Genomic DNA, 14,644 nt, shown 5'->3' on the forward strand with positions numbered 1-14,644 from the left:
TTATTGGAAGGTGACATGACAGCTGTCCTCATGCTTTTGTCCTTCCGCACATGCGAACTTTTAGAGAAAGTCCTGGAGGAAGGTGGGACCCGGGGCGTGCCCTTGTGGTTGGATCGCTGTGCCCAGAGCTCCCTCTGTGGGGCCTGACCGGCTCACACCAACCCACGCGTGTGTTGTGACCAACTCAGGATCTTGTGGGAGAAGTGCTGTCTCAGTTGTGTTTCAGTTTGCGTGCATTTCTCTTCCTCCTGAGGGTGAATGTTACCTAGAAAGCCATTTATACTTGCTTTCTGCTCATACCGCTTCTTCCCTGTTCTACTTGTTCCTTTTTTCCAGACCTTTCTTATTTTTCTGTTCGATTCACACCTGGTGACATTGCCCCACCCCAGGCTCCTTCTCCTGTGGACTCCTACCCCTTCCCCACCTCCCTGCCCTGAAAACCCCCCATGGGGATAAAAGCAGTCAGGGTCCTTGAACATCACCATTTGCATCTTGAAGAAAGGAGAAACAACTGACAAAGCAGATGACTCGAGCGCGACCCAGAGCCCGGGTCACCGCTGACCGAGTTCTGAAGTTAAAGGATTTCAGAACAAAAATACCTGGTCCTTGTCTCAGAAGATCTGCAGTTGTGTCCCAATTTAATACTGGACTCCGACAGGAAGAGATATACTAACAAGTGAACAGACACACTGAGAACAGCGACCCCTAAGACGCCGGCTCCCCGGGCTTGGCCGAGGGTCTTCTCCACTCTTCTACCAGAGGCCTGGTTTGGTTACCCTGAGACTCACCAGATGCAGCAAAAAAGCCCAGTCTGGGAGCCTCAGAGCGTCCCTCGTCTACAGGGGTGGGAGCCGAACTGGAGGGCAGGTGCTGAGGAGGTCTGCATGCATTGACTTGGGACGAATGGCAGCTGCTCTCCACTTAGAGAGTGGCCCGCAGGAGTGGTGGGGGCCCAGAGGCATCTGCTGTGCTGTCTTCCGCTTGGCAGTCGTGTCTTCCTGGTTCCTGGAGACAACAGAGGGCCTCCCATGGCCTCCCCCCACCCCCTGTGGTGCGTCTGTCCTCCTGTCAGAATGGGGGTCTGCAGGCCTCTGAGCTGAACTCACCACTGCAGGGCCTGGGCCCCAGACATGTCCCCAGAGCAGCTGTCGGGGCCTGGACGTGCAGTGTGCATGGCCGCTCAGGAGCCAGAGGGGTCGTCAGCTCGACGCTTGCGTGTGCTGGTAAAATAGTCAGTTACTGTGTTAAAAACTAAGTGCTGGGTGGGAATTCCCTGGTGGTGCAGTGGTCAGGGCTCAGCAGTCTCCCTGGTAGGGCCTGGGTTCCATCCCTGGTCCAGGAACTAGGATCCCACGACCGGCGCAGCGGGGCCAGAAAAGAAAAAAGTGCTGCCCGGCTGCACTCGCAGGGCATTTTAAAAGTAATTTCTAAACACAAAGAAACCAAGAGTGCTTTTATTATTGTCTTTATAAAGCTGGCAAAGTCAAGAAGAATCTGTTTGGCCTTCCCTGGTCGTCCAATGGCGAAGAATCCGCCTTGCTATGCGGGGGACACGGGTTTGATCCCTAGTCTGGGAAGATGTGGCACGTGTGGGGCAACGAAGCCCACACGCCACGACTGCTGAGCGTGTGCTCTCGAGCCCGGGAGCCGTGGCTCCTGAAGCCCACGGGCCCTAGAGCCTGTGCTCCGCAGTAAGAAAAGCTCCCGCAAGGAGAAGCCCACCCACTGTAACTAGAGAGTCGCCCCCCTCGCCGCAACTAGAGACAGTCTGCACTAAGCAACTGAGACCCAGCACAGACAAAAGTGGATTTTTTAAAAAAAATAGAAGAATCAGACTAATGATACATGATTTAGATTATATGTACACTCAGGTTACATACTATGTCCACTCTTAACATGCTTTTCTTAGAGATCCACTGTACAGGTTGCTTTATAAGGCCCACTTATTTGAAGATCCTCTTTTCATGTACACTTAAGTGATGTTATCCAATTTTGGGGATATTGGAATGAAAGCGACTTGAATGAAGGGAGAGAAGATGGCCTCGCTGTCTGCTAAAATGCCCGCTGACCTGGAGCAGGAGACGCGGCTTCAGGATGGCTTGGGCTGCGAAGCGCAGCTGCCCTGCTGTGATGGCAGCGGCGCCGTTCCGCACAGCCAGGCTCGTTCGCAGCCAGAAGCCCTCGTGGACCGTTGCTCCCAGGCCAAACGGTCTCTCCCAGCCTGAACTTCTCTGGCACTTGCCTGGACTGTGAATCTGAGACCCTGAGGCTCTGATGTACAGCACACCTGGCACCCAGGTCTTGGCTGGTCTCTGCCAGTAAAAGGAACTAGGGCTCCTAGGAGAAGCAGCTGGTCCTGGGCTGGGGCAGGACCGTGAGCCCAGAGGGTCTGTCGGCCAGGATGCGAGGAGGGGCTCACACACCTACAGCGACGGCCGCGTGAAACGGACAGGGGAGGCCGAGGGAAGGGCGCCCAGCGGCCGGAGCTGTGGTGTCTACACGAAGCAATACTGGGTTATAACCATGAGCGGAAGCTAGACATCCGTGGGTCCAGATGATGGGACTCTATGACTTAAATCAGTAAATGCTGGCGAGACGGGACACATCTCCAGATGATCTAGAGGTGAGACGTCTCTCCCCTCCTACGTGTGGGCCACACCCAGCGAATTCCTTCAAAGCAGGAGGGCCCAGTGAGGGAGGTCACGTCAAGGGCCCGACCCCGATCTGACTTACCAACAACAGCACTTTCCCTCTGGTGTCCCTCTCAAACCTGCCACCCCGTCATCAAGGAGGAAAACATCAGACACATCCCTCCGGGGGCACATTCTGGAGCCCCTGGCCAGGCTTCCTCACACCGGGCAGGTGTCTGAAGCAGGAGCCCAAGGAGGTGTGGCCCCCCGCGTGTGAGGATGCGGCCCCGGGACGGCGTGAAGCCCAGGTTGCCGCTAGTGGCGCGCTCCACGGTGATGGGAGCAACCAGGGCGCAGCTGGGGCTTCTCCCAACTGCCTTTGCCACCTTCCCTTGAATCTGAGTCTGTCCTCAAAGCAAAGGTTTGTTTTTTGAAACTGAACACGTGACACTTGTGATCTCGAGGGACTGAAGGCGGGAGAGGGCACAGAGAAGCTTCTGGCTCCTCATGGAGCCTGTGGATTGTTGGGTTTTTCACGGTGCTCGTGTCATCCTGCTACAGTTTTGATTGGAAAGGCAGTGAGCCCACGCTCCGGGGTGTGCTGTCACCTCCGTGCGCTGAGGATGTGACCTTGGGTTTGCAGCTCGGCGTCCTGCTCCTGTGGAGGCTGGACCAGCGGGGCCGCGTGCAGGGGATGCCGCTGCTGCGGCTCGAGTACGGGCAGCCCCTCACCCACTGCATCTTCCTGCTGCCCCCGCCCGGCGAGTGAGTACCGCATGGGAGGTGGGGGCGGTCAGGGTCTCGTCTGTGGTCACCCCGCCTGCACCCAGGGGGCCACAAGGAGCTCCCCGTCCCGTCTGCTTTCAGGGACCTGGTTCAGCTGGCCAGGGCGGCAGTGAGCGGGGACGAGAAGGCCCTGGACATGTTTAACTGGAGGAAGAGCGGCTTTGGGAGCATCCTGAAGATGGGGTCTCAGGAGGGCCTCTCGTTCTTCGTCAGCCTGACGGACGGTGAGACGCATGCTGGGGTTGGGGACACCGCAGCATCTTGGGGCGTCTGGCGGTCACCAGCAAGCATACAGAGTGTCTGTGTAAAGCCGCAGGCCATGCGCCCCTCCCAGACAGACGCCTTGGTCTGCCCGTGCCGGGGTTATCCTGGGCCCAAAGCGTGGCTTCCCCTGGCCCCGATGGAGACAAACAGCTTTTCTATGCGTTGGAAGGTTTTTCAGGAAAAAGCTCTCTGGTGTGCGGGCCCAGACGAGTCGCTGCCAGGGTGCCTGCGTGGTCTCCGTGCCCGCGTCCAGACTCAGCTCTGGGGCCGTGACTGGGGCACTGGACGGGCTTTGCTGGCCGTGGCCACTGGCAGCTCTGGGGGCTGGGCCGTGCTGTCGGCTGTAACACGGCTCCTCCTCGGCACACCGGGAGGCAGGCAGCAGCAGCAACGCAGCGTGAGGCTCTCGTCCTCTCAAGGGACGTTCACAGGTCGTGTCTGCTGCAGGAAAGGGGCCCAGGAGGTGGGGCTGCGCGGGGTGATGGGGTCTGGGACGCGCGTGGCCAGGCACCTTGACCGTGACGGGTGATTGCGGGCAGGGGCCGGGTGCTGGTCGTCTTAAAGGTAGAGACTCTGGCGTGTTGGGGTGAGGGGCGGAGCTGCAGGAGGGCAGCTGGAGGGACCGGGGCGCAGCCCTGAGGCGGAGGGCGACGCTGGTGCTGGGCACTGTGGGCCAGGCTCTGTGCCGCTGGGCACCACCGTCCCTGTGCCTCAGCTCCCAGGCACGGCCTGGAACACGCAGTCCCCGCCTCCTGCACCCCATGGGCAGAGCTCACGTGAACAAGCACACCCAGCCCGCCGCACGTGTCTGTGGAGCAGGTGCTCATTTCTGGGAGTGAGATGGGAGGGGGCCCGAGGGTGAGGGGCTCCTGAGAGCAGCAGAATGAACCCACCCGAGAGCTCGCCTGAAAGCAGAACCAGGAGGCAGCTCAGGGCCAAGGCGAGGGATCCAGACTGGGAGGGGCCCGGGGAGGGGAAGAGGGGCAGGCTGTGATACCCGGGACCTGGGACGGAGGGCCTGGGTCGAGGCCCCAGGGAAGGTCGTGGCTGAGGCAGACAGACATGACCGGAGCGTGGAGGCTGTGCATCAGGAGGGCGGTCACTGAGAGCCGGACAGTGGTGGAGGGGATGGCAGGGGCAGGAGCCCAGGCTGGACTGATGCACAAGACAGCAGGTGTAGCAGCTACAGGCCAGTGTTCTGTTTTTAATTAATTTATTTTATTTTATTGCCTTGGATCTTTAGTTGCGGCATGTGGGATCTAGTTCCCTGACCAGCTATCGAACCCAGGCCCCCTGCTTTGGGAGCATGGAGACTTAAGTACTGGACCACCGGGGAAGTCTGCCAGTGGTTTTTAAAATGGCTTATTTGTAAATGATTGTGATGAAGATGCTTATGTTGAAAGTGTCCTTAAGCAGGTAGAATGGCCACGGGAGCACCCAGCTTCCATGGACCCATGGCTCTTTCACAGGGACCGTGCACCACGTGGACGAGAAAGGCAGGACGGCCCAGGTAGCGTCCACAGACAGCTCCATCCAGACGCTGTTCTACCTGGAGCAGAGGGGGGCGCTGGTGGCGGTGACGGACAGCCTGCTGCTCTGCCTGTTCACAGTGACGCCCGAGGGCACGGCCGAGGAGGTGATGAAGGTGCGTGGGGCCACCGCAGGGGCGCCCTCTGGCCTGCCTCACCCCCGCTTCGTCTTGGTTGAGGAGTCCATGTTGCAGGGTCACCAGAGCTTTGGTGCCTTATTTGTTGTAGACCATTGCAGTCACAGGTGGGGGAGACTTTGGGGGAAGGGGCGGTGAGCATCAGAAGGCGGGGAGTCTGTGGTGGGGATGCCTGGCCATGTGCAGACCTTAGGGGTTGTCACCAGTGTTCCCACCACGGCTGGCCCACACATGTGACGGTTGCAACTCTGGACGCCCCACCATCCCTGTGGGTACCCCACCCCTGACCCAGGGGCTTGCCCGCAGGAGGACGCCCAGAGCCTGGGGTGTGGTCAGGCAGCATGTACAGCTCCCTGGGGACCGCTTGCCGCCCTCCTGTGGCTTCTCGGTTCCACCCACGGATTCCAGGTTCTCAGGGACCCTCCCCGGACGTGGACTGGTGGACGCAGAAAGTCAGTGTGTTCAGGGCTCTCGTGCACCTCTGTCTCCACAGCAGCTGAAATGTGGTCACTGAGTCCGTAGACCTGGGTTCAAATCACCCCGTGGCCCCTCACTGGCTCCGCGCGTGGGTGTGAGGGTGCCTCCCCCATGAGAGGCCCCATTAACTGCTCTGGCCTGAAAGGCTGGGGCCACTTGCGCTTCCTCTGCGTGGGCAGTCTCCGTGGAGTCGCTGCCAACAGAGTCCAGCCCCTGACCAGTGACACAGCCTCCACACGGGCGACACCTCCTCTCAGGTGGCTGTTATTGTGCAGGTGAAGCTGAGTGGGAAGACGGGCCACCGGGCTGACATCACACTGATCGACAGCAGCCTGCTCGTGACCGCCATCGGGGAGACGGCGCTCAGGTGAGAGCCAACCCTGTGGGGTTGGAGGGAGAAGTCTGTCCCCAGCACTCCTGTGAGTCGGCTCCGTACTGGAGCCTAACGTACACAGAGACCAGCACACGAATGATGGCAAATTGTCACCAGCTGGACGTGTCTGTGTAACCAGCCCCGAGGTGGATGAGCAGGACAGTCAGAGCCCCAACGCCCGCCCCATGGTGTCCTGCCGTCCCCTGCCTTTCTGCCCCTGCCCCTGTGTATGTGGAAACCCATGTCGCAGCCTCTTGGTGCATCAAGTCCACGTGACATCAGGGGTCTCCCAGGCTCGGGTGCTCGGAGCTCCTGACTTGGTGTCCCACAGGGACCCTCTGCATTGGCAGCATCTCCCTTTGGTCATGAACAAGGCCTAACAGACAGCGTGATGATGAGAAATATTTTTTTGCAGAGTCTGAAGGGCTGTGTCTTTTTCCTGATTTTTAAAGTTTAGTCTGCAAGTTGAACAAGACCCTCGGAGCTAAGGGAAACACACTAACACAGGCTTTCCTGCTTGCCTTGTAGATTCTGGGATTTAGAACGAGGGGAGAGCTACGTCCTGAGTCCAGAGGAGAAGTTTGGTTTTGAAAAAGGAGAGAATATAAATTGTGTTTCTTACTGTAAAGTTAAAGGTGAGACTTCTGGCGTCAGGGACTCTTCTCAGAACCAGCCACTCGAGGATGGTCAGCCCAGAGCAAGAGAGAGGCGGGTGCTGTGACAAGCAAGAGAGGTCGGGAATGTGACCATCCAGCTGCGGGAATGGGTGTCTGTTCCTCCTGAAACCTCAGGAGAGAGCATGAGGAACATTATATGTGTGCGTGTATTAATATACATGTTTGTATGTGTACACACGTGTGCACCCGTGCACACATACACAGTGGAATCGGAGATGCATGGGAGCAGCACCTCTGTGCCCACCGAGTGCCAAGTCCTGTGTGGCCCCTCCCACACACACACTCATGCGTGTGTACACGCACTGTCGCCACGGCAGTGAGCTCCTGCAAAGAGGAGCAGCCGGGTAAGTGGCTGCAGAGCCACTGGGCGGGCTGATACGTCTGGGAGGGAGGTCAGAGGAGGGAGCCTGCTGCCATTTTATCCCTTTCCGACTCAGCTAAGGTGAGCTCTCTTTTTACATGTAGGTCTCCTGGCAGCAGGTACTGACAAGGGGCGAGTAGCCATGTGGAGAAAAGTGCCAGGCCTCCTGAATGGCCACGGGGCCGAGGGCAAAGAAAAGTGGACCCTTCAGACCCCCACTGAGCTGGAAGGAAACATCATGCAGATAAAGGTACACCCTATGGGGTGCTGGGGGCCCTCACTTTCTGCATAAGTGGAAGCAGTAATTGGCTCTGAACCTATTTTTGTCAATTGTTCAACTTAAGATTAAAAAATAGCAACAATAAAATATTTATAAAGGCCTGTTGGGTCAGAAGTCAGATAAGCGGTTATGGGTCTGTGGTAGTCTATATTTATCTATTTTACCTACCTACCCATCCTTTTATCTCTACCATCATCTGTTTTTCTTCACTTATGTTATTTTGGCCATGCCCCTCGGCTTGTGAGATCTTATTTCCCCGACCAGGGGTTGAAGCCCGGCCCTGGCAGTGAGAGTGCCAAGTCCTCACCGCTAAGCCGCGGGGAACGCCTGCCCCAGCCTTCTCCTGATGCTCCAGACCTCCACCGCTCTCCGGGTGCTGCTCTCTTGCCCACGCTCTGTTTTAGATAGAGCTGCTTGTGTTGGGAGCTTGCGCTCCAGAGCCTGCCCTTGGGGACAGCGGCTTTTGGCACTGGAGCCTCTGGTCCAGGACTGCCTCCCCGCGAGAAGCAAGCTGGGGCGAAGGCCTGGTCCGTGTGGTCAGGCTCCATTCCCAAGATAGAGCCTCCCCACACCCACCTGGAGCTGGCCTGTGTGTGGAGCTGAGCGGTGAGAGACGCTGGCGGCTGCCCCTCCCCGGGCATCTTGGCCAAACCTGCCCACCAGGCTCACCTGCCACAGACTCTGCTCTTCTCTCTAAACTCGGTAAATTTTCTTCAGTCTGTCTTTCTCCATTTAACTCTGTGCCCAATTCCAAGAGAAATGGGCATTTGTGTTCTCACAATTCTCACCAGTTAGGCCTGCTGTGTCCTCGGGGCTCCTCGCCTGCCATCCTGGGGCCTGGCCTCTCAGCTCTGCTCTGTGTGATACGGGCCTGCAGCATACAGCATCTTAGCTCCCCGACCAGGAGAGGGCAGTGTCCTGCCCACTGGACCCTCAGGGAGCTCCCTGAACTTTTAAAGATGAAGTTTAATTAATCTAATCAGGAAATGAAACTTACATGGTAAATAGTTTAGGGATATCTTAGAGCAATTTTGGAGAAGGAAATGGCAACCCACCCCAGTATTCTTGGCTGGAAAATCCCATGGACGGAGGAACCTGGTAGGCTACAGTTCATGGGGTCACAAAGAGTCGGACATGACTGAGCGACTTCACTTTCACTTTAAATCAGAAGAAGAAGCAGTGCTTGGAGACTGTTTATGAATCTTCATACCTGTGACATTGCCCTGACTGCACCTCTCCTTTCTGTTCACACCTCGGTGGTGTCTCTCCTTGTGGAAACCAAGTGGGGCTCCAGGAAGAGCCTCCTGGCCGTGAACAGCATCAGCTCCGTGCTCATCCTCCGCGAGCAGGCCATGTCGTCCCACTTCCACCAGCAGGTGGCCGCCGTGCAGGTCTCGCCAAGCCTCCTCAGCGTGTCTTTCCTGTCCACGGGGGTGACCCACAGCCTGCGCACAGACATGCACGTCAGCGGAGTGTTCGCCACCAAGGTCACTGCTAGGGTGACCTGTGGGTGGGGGGCAGGGTCGTCGATGTAGAGTTGTTAGGGTCACTGGGGACAGTGAGGCCCCGATGACCAGTTGCATTTTCATTTCCGTGGCTCTTCGTAGGATGCTGTTGCTGTCTGGAATGGAAAACAGGTGGTGATCTTTGAGCCGTCTGGAGCCACGTTACGCAGTGCAGGTGGGAGTCTTTTTAGCCCCTGGAGGGTCTTGCGTCTGATGCGGGTGGGGGTGCTGGTTTCTGAGGCGCTGGCAGAGGGCAGGTCCTGGGCCACCGGGAGACCCCACGCCTGTTCTTGTGCCTGGGCTAGAGCTGGTGGCCTCCAGAGTCCCATGTACAATGAGCTGCCTCTTGGACAGTGGTGCTCTCACAGAGGCTGTGCGGTGGGAAGCACCAGCTGCTCACCAGGAGGGAGGAGGCGAGGCCGTCAGTGAGTGGTGAGGCCAGGTGCCTGGCACTGGGTGCCCCATCAGGCCGGCACTGGCAGCCGTGGCCCTGGGAAGTCCCTGTATCTTGGAGCCTCACTTTCCAAGATGAAAAAAACACACCTTTCACAAAGCTGTTGTGGGGCCAAGGCACAGTAGGGCACACACGTGAGAACATTCTTGACGATGCCGCACCTCTGCCCCTTCTTCCCATCTTTATAGCCTGAGGCTCTTCTTTATCACCTTAGTTGTAGAAACTGTTTTCTGCTAGATTCCAGTCTTTCCCATCAAGCACTCTAAAGAGTTCTAGTTTTAGTGTGAGAATGCTTCCAAAACTCTAAGGAGCTCTGACAAGACTAGCTGCCACTGTGATTATTTCTCTCTGTCATTTTAGGGTCCTTCCTGTGTGAGTCTCCAGTGTTAGCCATGCATGAAGAAAACGTTTATACGGTGGAGCCAAACAGAGTCCAAGTTCGAACCTGGCAGGTAAATAGCTGCTCTCCAGTGAGCGGCCTATGACGTTGAAGACAATTAGAGCAGAGTTTAAAATGCCACATCTAAATCAAGCCAGAGCCTGCTTAGTGACTTCACCCAGCCTTATCAGATCCCCTCACTGGGAGTCTGGTTGTAAAAATGGATTTTCACATAGCTGTTCCATCGACAGCTCTTGTGACTTCAGAAATCAGGAGGTAAGGCAGTGGCCCTTAGCCCTGAAAAGGACTGCCTGGCTCATCCTTGAGTGCATGGGATTATGAAATGGGGGGAATCTGTGCGGTTTAATGTGCACCCGGAGCACTGAGGGGCCGTCAGTTTGGGCCACATCTTTAAACCTTTTCCTGCACATGTCGAGGGTGGGAGCCATGCGTATGCCTCCAGGACCACAGGCTCTAGCACACCATTCTGTCCCCTACAGGGGGTGCAGTAGGGGAACCCCTGCCTGCCTGCATCCCGTGCACACTTGCTTTATCCCTGGGGCTGACACGGAGTATTAGTTTCCTGAACTGGCCGTAAACAGTGACCACAAACTGAATGGCTTAATAGAAATTTATCTTCCTCACCACCGTTCAGGAGGCTAGAAGTCCAAAATCTAAGTGTGGGCAAGGCTGCTCCTTCTGCGGTTCTGGGGGAGAGTTCGTCCCATGCCTCATCCAGCTGCTGGCATTGCCGGCATTCCTTGCTTTCTGTAGCCTATAGCCAGGTGTCTGCCTCCATCTTTACATGGCTTTCTCCCTGTGTCTGAGAAGGACACTTGTCCCTGGATTTAGGGTCCACCTAATCTAGAGTTGTCTCCATTTGAGGTCCTTAGTTATATCTTCAAAGACCCTTTTTCCAAATAAGGTCATGTTTACATCCAAGTGGGTGTATCTTTCAGGGGAGGCCATTCACCCCACACGTGCAGTGTTCTGCATCACAGTTGAGGACACTTGCTGTGCTGTTGGTTTAGCTCTCACTCTGTGACCACTGTGTCCAGCTCTGAGTTCTTTCCTGAGGTCTGGCCTGCACTTATACCCCACAGGCTTATACCTCCCCTTCTCCATTCAGTAACTCCTGAAGGAGCTTCCCTGCAGTTCTAGTTTCTAGCAGGAGGGTCAGATGGTAAGGAGCACAGTAAAGTATGGAGGGTGTTGGGAAGTATTGCAGTGGGAGGCACTGGAATAGAGACCTGACAAGTAGGGAAGGCAGCCGCAGTCCCATGAGCCTCTTGCGGGAACTGCAGGGAGGGATCTGGGCCTCAAGAAATGCCTGGCCAGGTTCAGGTCAGAGGGCAGGTGGGGAGGCTGGAGGGATGTAGCTTGCATATTGCTGATAGTGGCGAAGGGGCATTAAGTGTGGACATAAAGCTGAGGTAGGAAGGATCCCTGCTAACAACAGATGAAGGAGCAGCTGGGTTATTAGAGAGATGAACTCCAGCTGGAAGGTGGAGGCATGCAGGAAAGAAGGAAAGGCCTGCTGAGAAGGGGTGGCAGGCACACCGGGAGAGAATGAAAGACATATTGGGAAAGGATTGAAAGGTATGCTGGGAAATCAGCAAAAGGCATACTAGGAAAGGAATAAGAGGCATACTGGGAGAAAACAAAAAGTATATTGGGAAAGGAGTGAAAGGCATATGGGGAGAGAGGGAAAGGCCTGCTGGGAAGGGGTGAAAGGCATTCTGGCAGAAAATGAAAGACACACTGGGAAAAGGGCAAAATGTTGCTGGTAGGGGTGAAAGGCATGCTAGGAAGGTGAGTGAGAGGCATACTGGGAGAGAATGAAAAGCATATTGGGAAAGGAGTGAAAGACATACAGGAAGAGAATGAAAGGTCCACTGGGAAAGCAACAAAAGACATACTGGAAAAGGAGTGAAAAGCATGTTGGGAAAGGGGCGTAAGGCATACTGGGAGAAAACAGAAAGGCCTTCAGGGAACAGGTGAAAAGCTTACTGGGAAAAGGGTGAAAGGTTGCTGGTAGGGGTGAAATGCATGCTGGGAAAGTGGTGAAAGGCATTCTGGGAAGGGACAAAAGGCATGCTGGGAAAAGAGAACAGCATGCTGGGAAGGGGTGAGAGTCAAGCTGGAAATCATGGTGGGAACTTAGGAGCATCTGACCATAGACAAGAGTTTAACCTTTTTAAATTTTTATCGAAAGGAATATGTGTCAGGGACTTCCCTGGTGGTCCAGTGGTTAAAACTTGGCCTTCCAATGCAGGGGGTATGTATTTGAGCCCTGGTCAGGGAGCTAAGCTCCCACATGCCTCATGGCCAAAAAAACAGCAAAATATGAAACAGAAGCAATATTGTAATAAATTCAATAAAGACTCCCTGAGTCTCTGTTCCTGGTATGAGGAGCCCACTAAGTTCTGTGGGAAACCCCTCCCCTGGCCTTTCTGCTCCCAGCCCAGTGCCAAGCCAAGCAGACACTCATTGGGCATTGGTTGAACGTAAAACCATTTACCTCAGACTGGGACTTGAACCCACTTGCTGGGACTCAAACCAGCCAAAACCCACAGTCTTCCCACTGAGGTCACAGACCTAGTTTCAGGATCTGATAAAGCTCAGGTTCATGATGTCTCATTGCAGAAAGAATTCAGTGAGAGACAAAGTAACAGGTAAGAAGTGGGTTTATTCGGAGAGAAACACACTCCACAGGCAGTGTGGGCCATCGCAGAGGGCAAGTGCAGAGGCCTTGAAATATGGTGTGGTTAGCTTTTATGGGCTGCGTAATTCATAAGCTAATGAGTTGAAGGATTATTCCAGCTATTTGGGGGAAGGGGTAGAGATTTCCAGGAATTGGGCCACCACCCACTTTTTGGTCTTTTGACTTTTGGTGTCTTGGAACTGTCATAGTGCTTTTGGGTGGTCATTTAGCTTGCTGATTGAGGATCAAAGTCTAGGGGAAGCTGACTTTACTGCCATTTTGAAAGTGAAAGTGTTAATGGCTCAGTCATGTCCGACTCTTTGCAACATTATGGACTGTAGGCTGCCGGGCTCCTCTGTCCGTGGGATTCTCCAGGCAAGAATACTGGAGTGGGTTGCCATTCCCTTCTCCAGGGGATCTTCCTGACCCTGGGATTGAACCTAGGTCTCCCAAATTGGAGGCAGATTCTTTACCGTCTGAGAGCTACAGGGAAATGGAGTCTCCCACCTTGGACCCATTTGATTCTAATTGGTTTATGTTGTGTCCTTGGGTTATGTTATTCTTTCATAAGTTGTGCCCTGCCCCCTTCCCTCCTTTTTCAAATTGAGCCGGGGACCCATCTCAGCTCCAAGGAGAGAGGTCAATCCATGCACAAGATACCCAAAAGCATAAGCTCTGCCCAGGCCTGACTCTGGTCATTCTTTCCAAAATAATAATAGTGGTATGTGTGGAAGAACAACACTTTAAAACATAAATGATTTTAAGTCACCCGTGGCTCAGAACCCTCCAGAGTCTTCCAGCTTCATGTAGAACAGACTCTAACTCTTCCCTTGGCCTGCACTGATGCCCAATGTGGTGTCTGCTCACTGCCTGCCTCAGGGCCTGCCTTCCTTCCTGCCACCCGGCTCCTTCTCCTTCTGGAAGGCCAGTGCAGCTCTCCAATGGCTGGCCCTTCCCCCCAGGCTCACTTCAACTTGCCCTCCAGACAAGACCTGTTCTCAGGCATTTACCAGCATATGGTGGACACACAGGAAAGTAGGCATGTTGTGCATGCGGCTCATGAGTTTTCACAGATGGACATACCTGGGAGGTGATCACCACCCCTTCCACTCACGGCCTCCCCCAGAGGTGACCACTAGCCACACAGTCAGCTTCACTGGGGCATTAACGTAAGACCTCATGGGCAGCATCTCTTGCATCAACCTGAGCGGATGGAATTCCACCTGCTGCCACCTAGATCATTTTCTTTTAGCATCCCTTCCGTCACGTGTCTGCACGTGCTCAGGCTGAGTCACGTGCGCACCTACTTGTTGACCTGGCTGCTCTGTACCTCCCCCCGACCAGAAGCACCAGGGATTCCCTGATGACAGGGCCCATCCTCCCATGTGGGGTGAGACTCCAGCAAGGGGTAGGGCCTGTGACTGCAGCCCCCTGAGGTCCCTGTCCCCTCCTTTTTCCTTAGGGGACCGTGAAGCAGCTCCTGCCGTTCTCTGAGTCAGAGGGGAACCCGTGCTTCCTGGACATCTGTGGAACTTTCCTGGTTGTAGGGACGGACTTGGCTTACTTTAAAAGCTTTGATCTTTCGCGAAGGTACAGTTTTTGTCCAAATAAAAGTATTTTAAATGCGTTGGGAGACAGTGTGATGGGTAGAAGACACATGAGGGCAGCAGACTGCTTATATTCTCGTTTCAACATTAATATGCACTTTCCTGTTGGAAATGCCTGATGTCTTGGTTTAAAATCTTAATCTCTGCATGAAGTGGGGAGCAGCGTCACTGTGTGGTAGACACGTGACACAGTGTACTTGCTGAAATCCACAGACCTTTACAGCTCACAGTGAGCGTTAGTATCTGCAAATTAAAACAACCTTTCAGTTCAGGGGGGCCCAGGATGGAAGGCAGACAAGGCAGGACAGCCCCCATTCATGAGCGTGTGGAACCACCTCCCTCCGCCCCAGAAGCTGCCCGGGTCACCCTGGGCCTGAGCGGGGCCCTGAGACTAATAGCTGAGGGGCCGCATGCAGCACGCGCTATGCTGATAAAGTCAGTTCCCACAGGCACGGGGAGGCATCCAGGTTGGTCATGAGCA

The 14,644-nt window shown here is 55.1% G+C and overlaps 1 protein-coding gene across 6 annotated transcripts in view; it reads left to right on the forward strand.

The window, feature by feature from the left end:
• Positions 1-14,644, forward strand: part of IFT140 (intraflagellar transport 140) — a 54,071-nt gene that overhangs the window by 7,779 nt on the left and 31,648 nt on the right. For all 6 annotated transcript variants that reach the window (XM_043454899.1, XM_043454901.1, XM_043454896.1 and 3 more), the window contains 10 exons: positions 3,274-3,395; positions 3,498-3,640; positions 5,150-5,325; positions 6,099-6,190; positions 6,725-6,831; positions 7,339-7,484; positions 8,798-9,001; positions 9,122-9,194; positions 9,834-9,925; positions 14,019-14,146. In XM_043454899.1, coding sequence (XP_043310834.1) covers positions 3,274-3,395; positions 3,498-3,640; positions 5,150-5,325; positions 6,099-6,190; positions 6,725-6,831; positions 7,339-7,484; positions 8,798-9,001; positions 9,122-9,194; positions 9,834-9,925; positions 14,019-14,146 — 1,283 coding nt within the window. The remainder of the gene's footprint in view (positions 1-3,273; positions 3,396-3,497; positions 3,641-5,149; positions 5,326-6,098; positions 6,191-6,724; positions 6,832-7,338; positions 7,485-8,797; positions 9,002-9,121; positions 9,195-9,833; positions 9,926-14,018; positions 14,147-14,644) is intronic.

The sequence above is a fragment of the Cervus canadensis genome, chromosome 32, assembly GCF_019320065.1.
Source record: "Cervus canadensis isolate Bull #8, Minnesota chromosome 32, ASM1932006v1, whole genome shotgun sequence".
NCBI classification, from domain to species: Eukaryota; Metazoa; Chordata; class Mammalia; order Artiodactyla; family Cervidae; genus Cervus; species Cervus canadensis.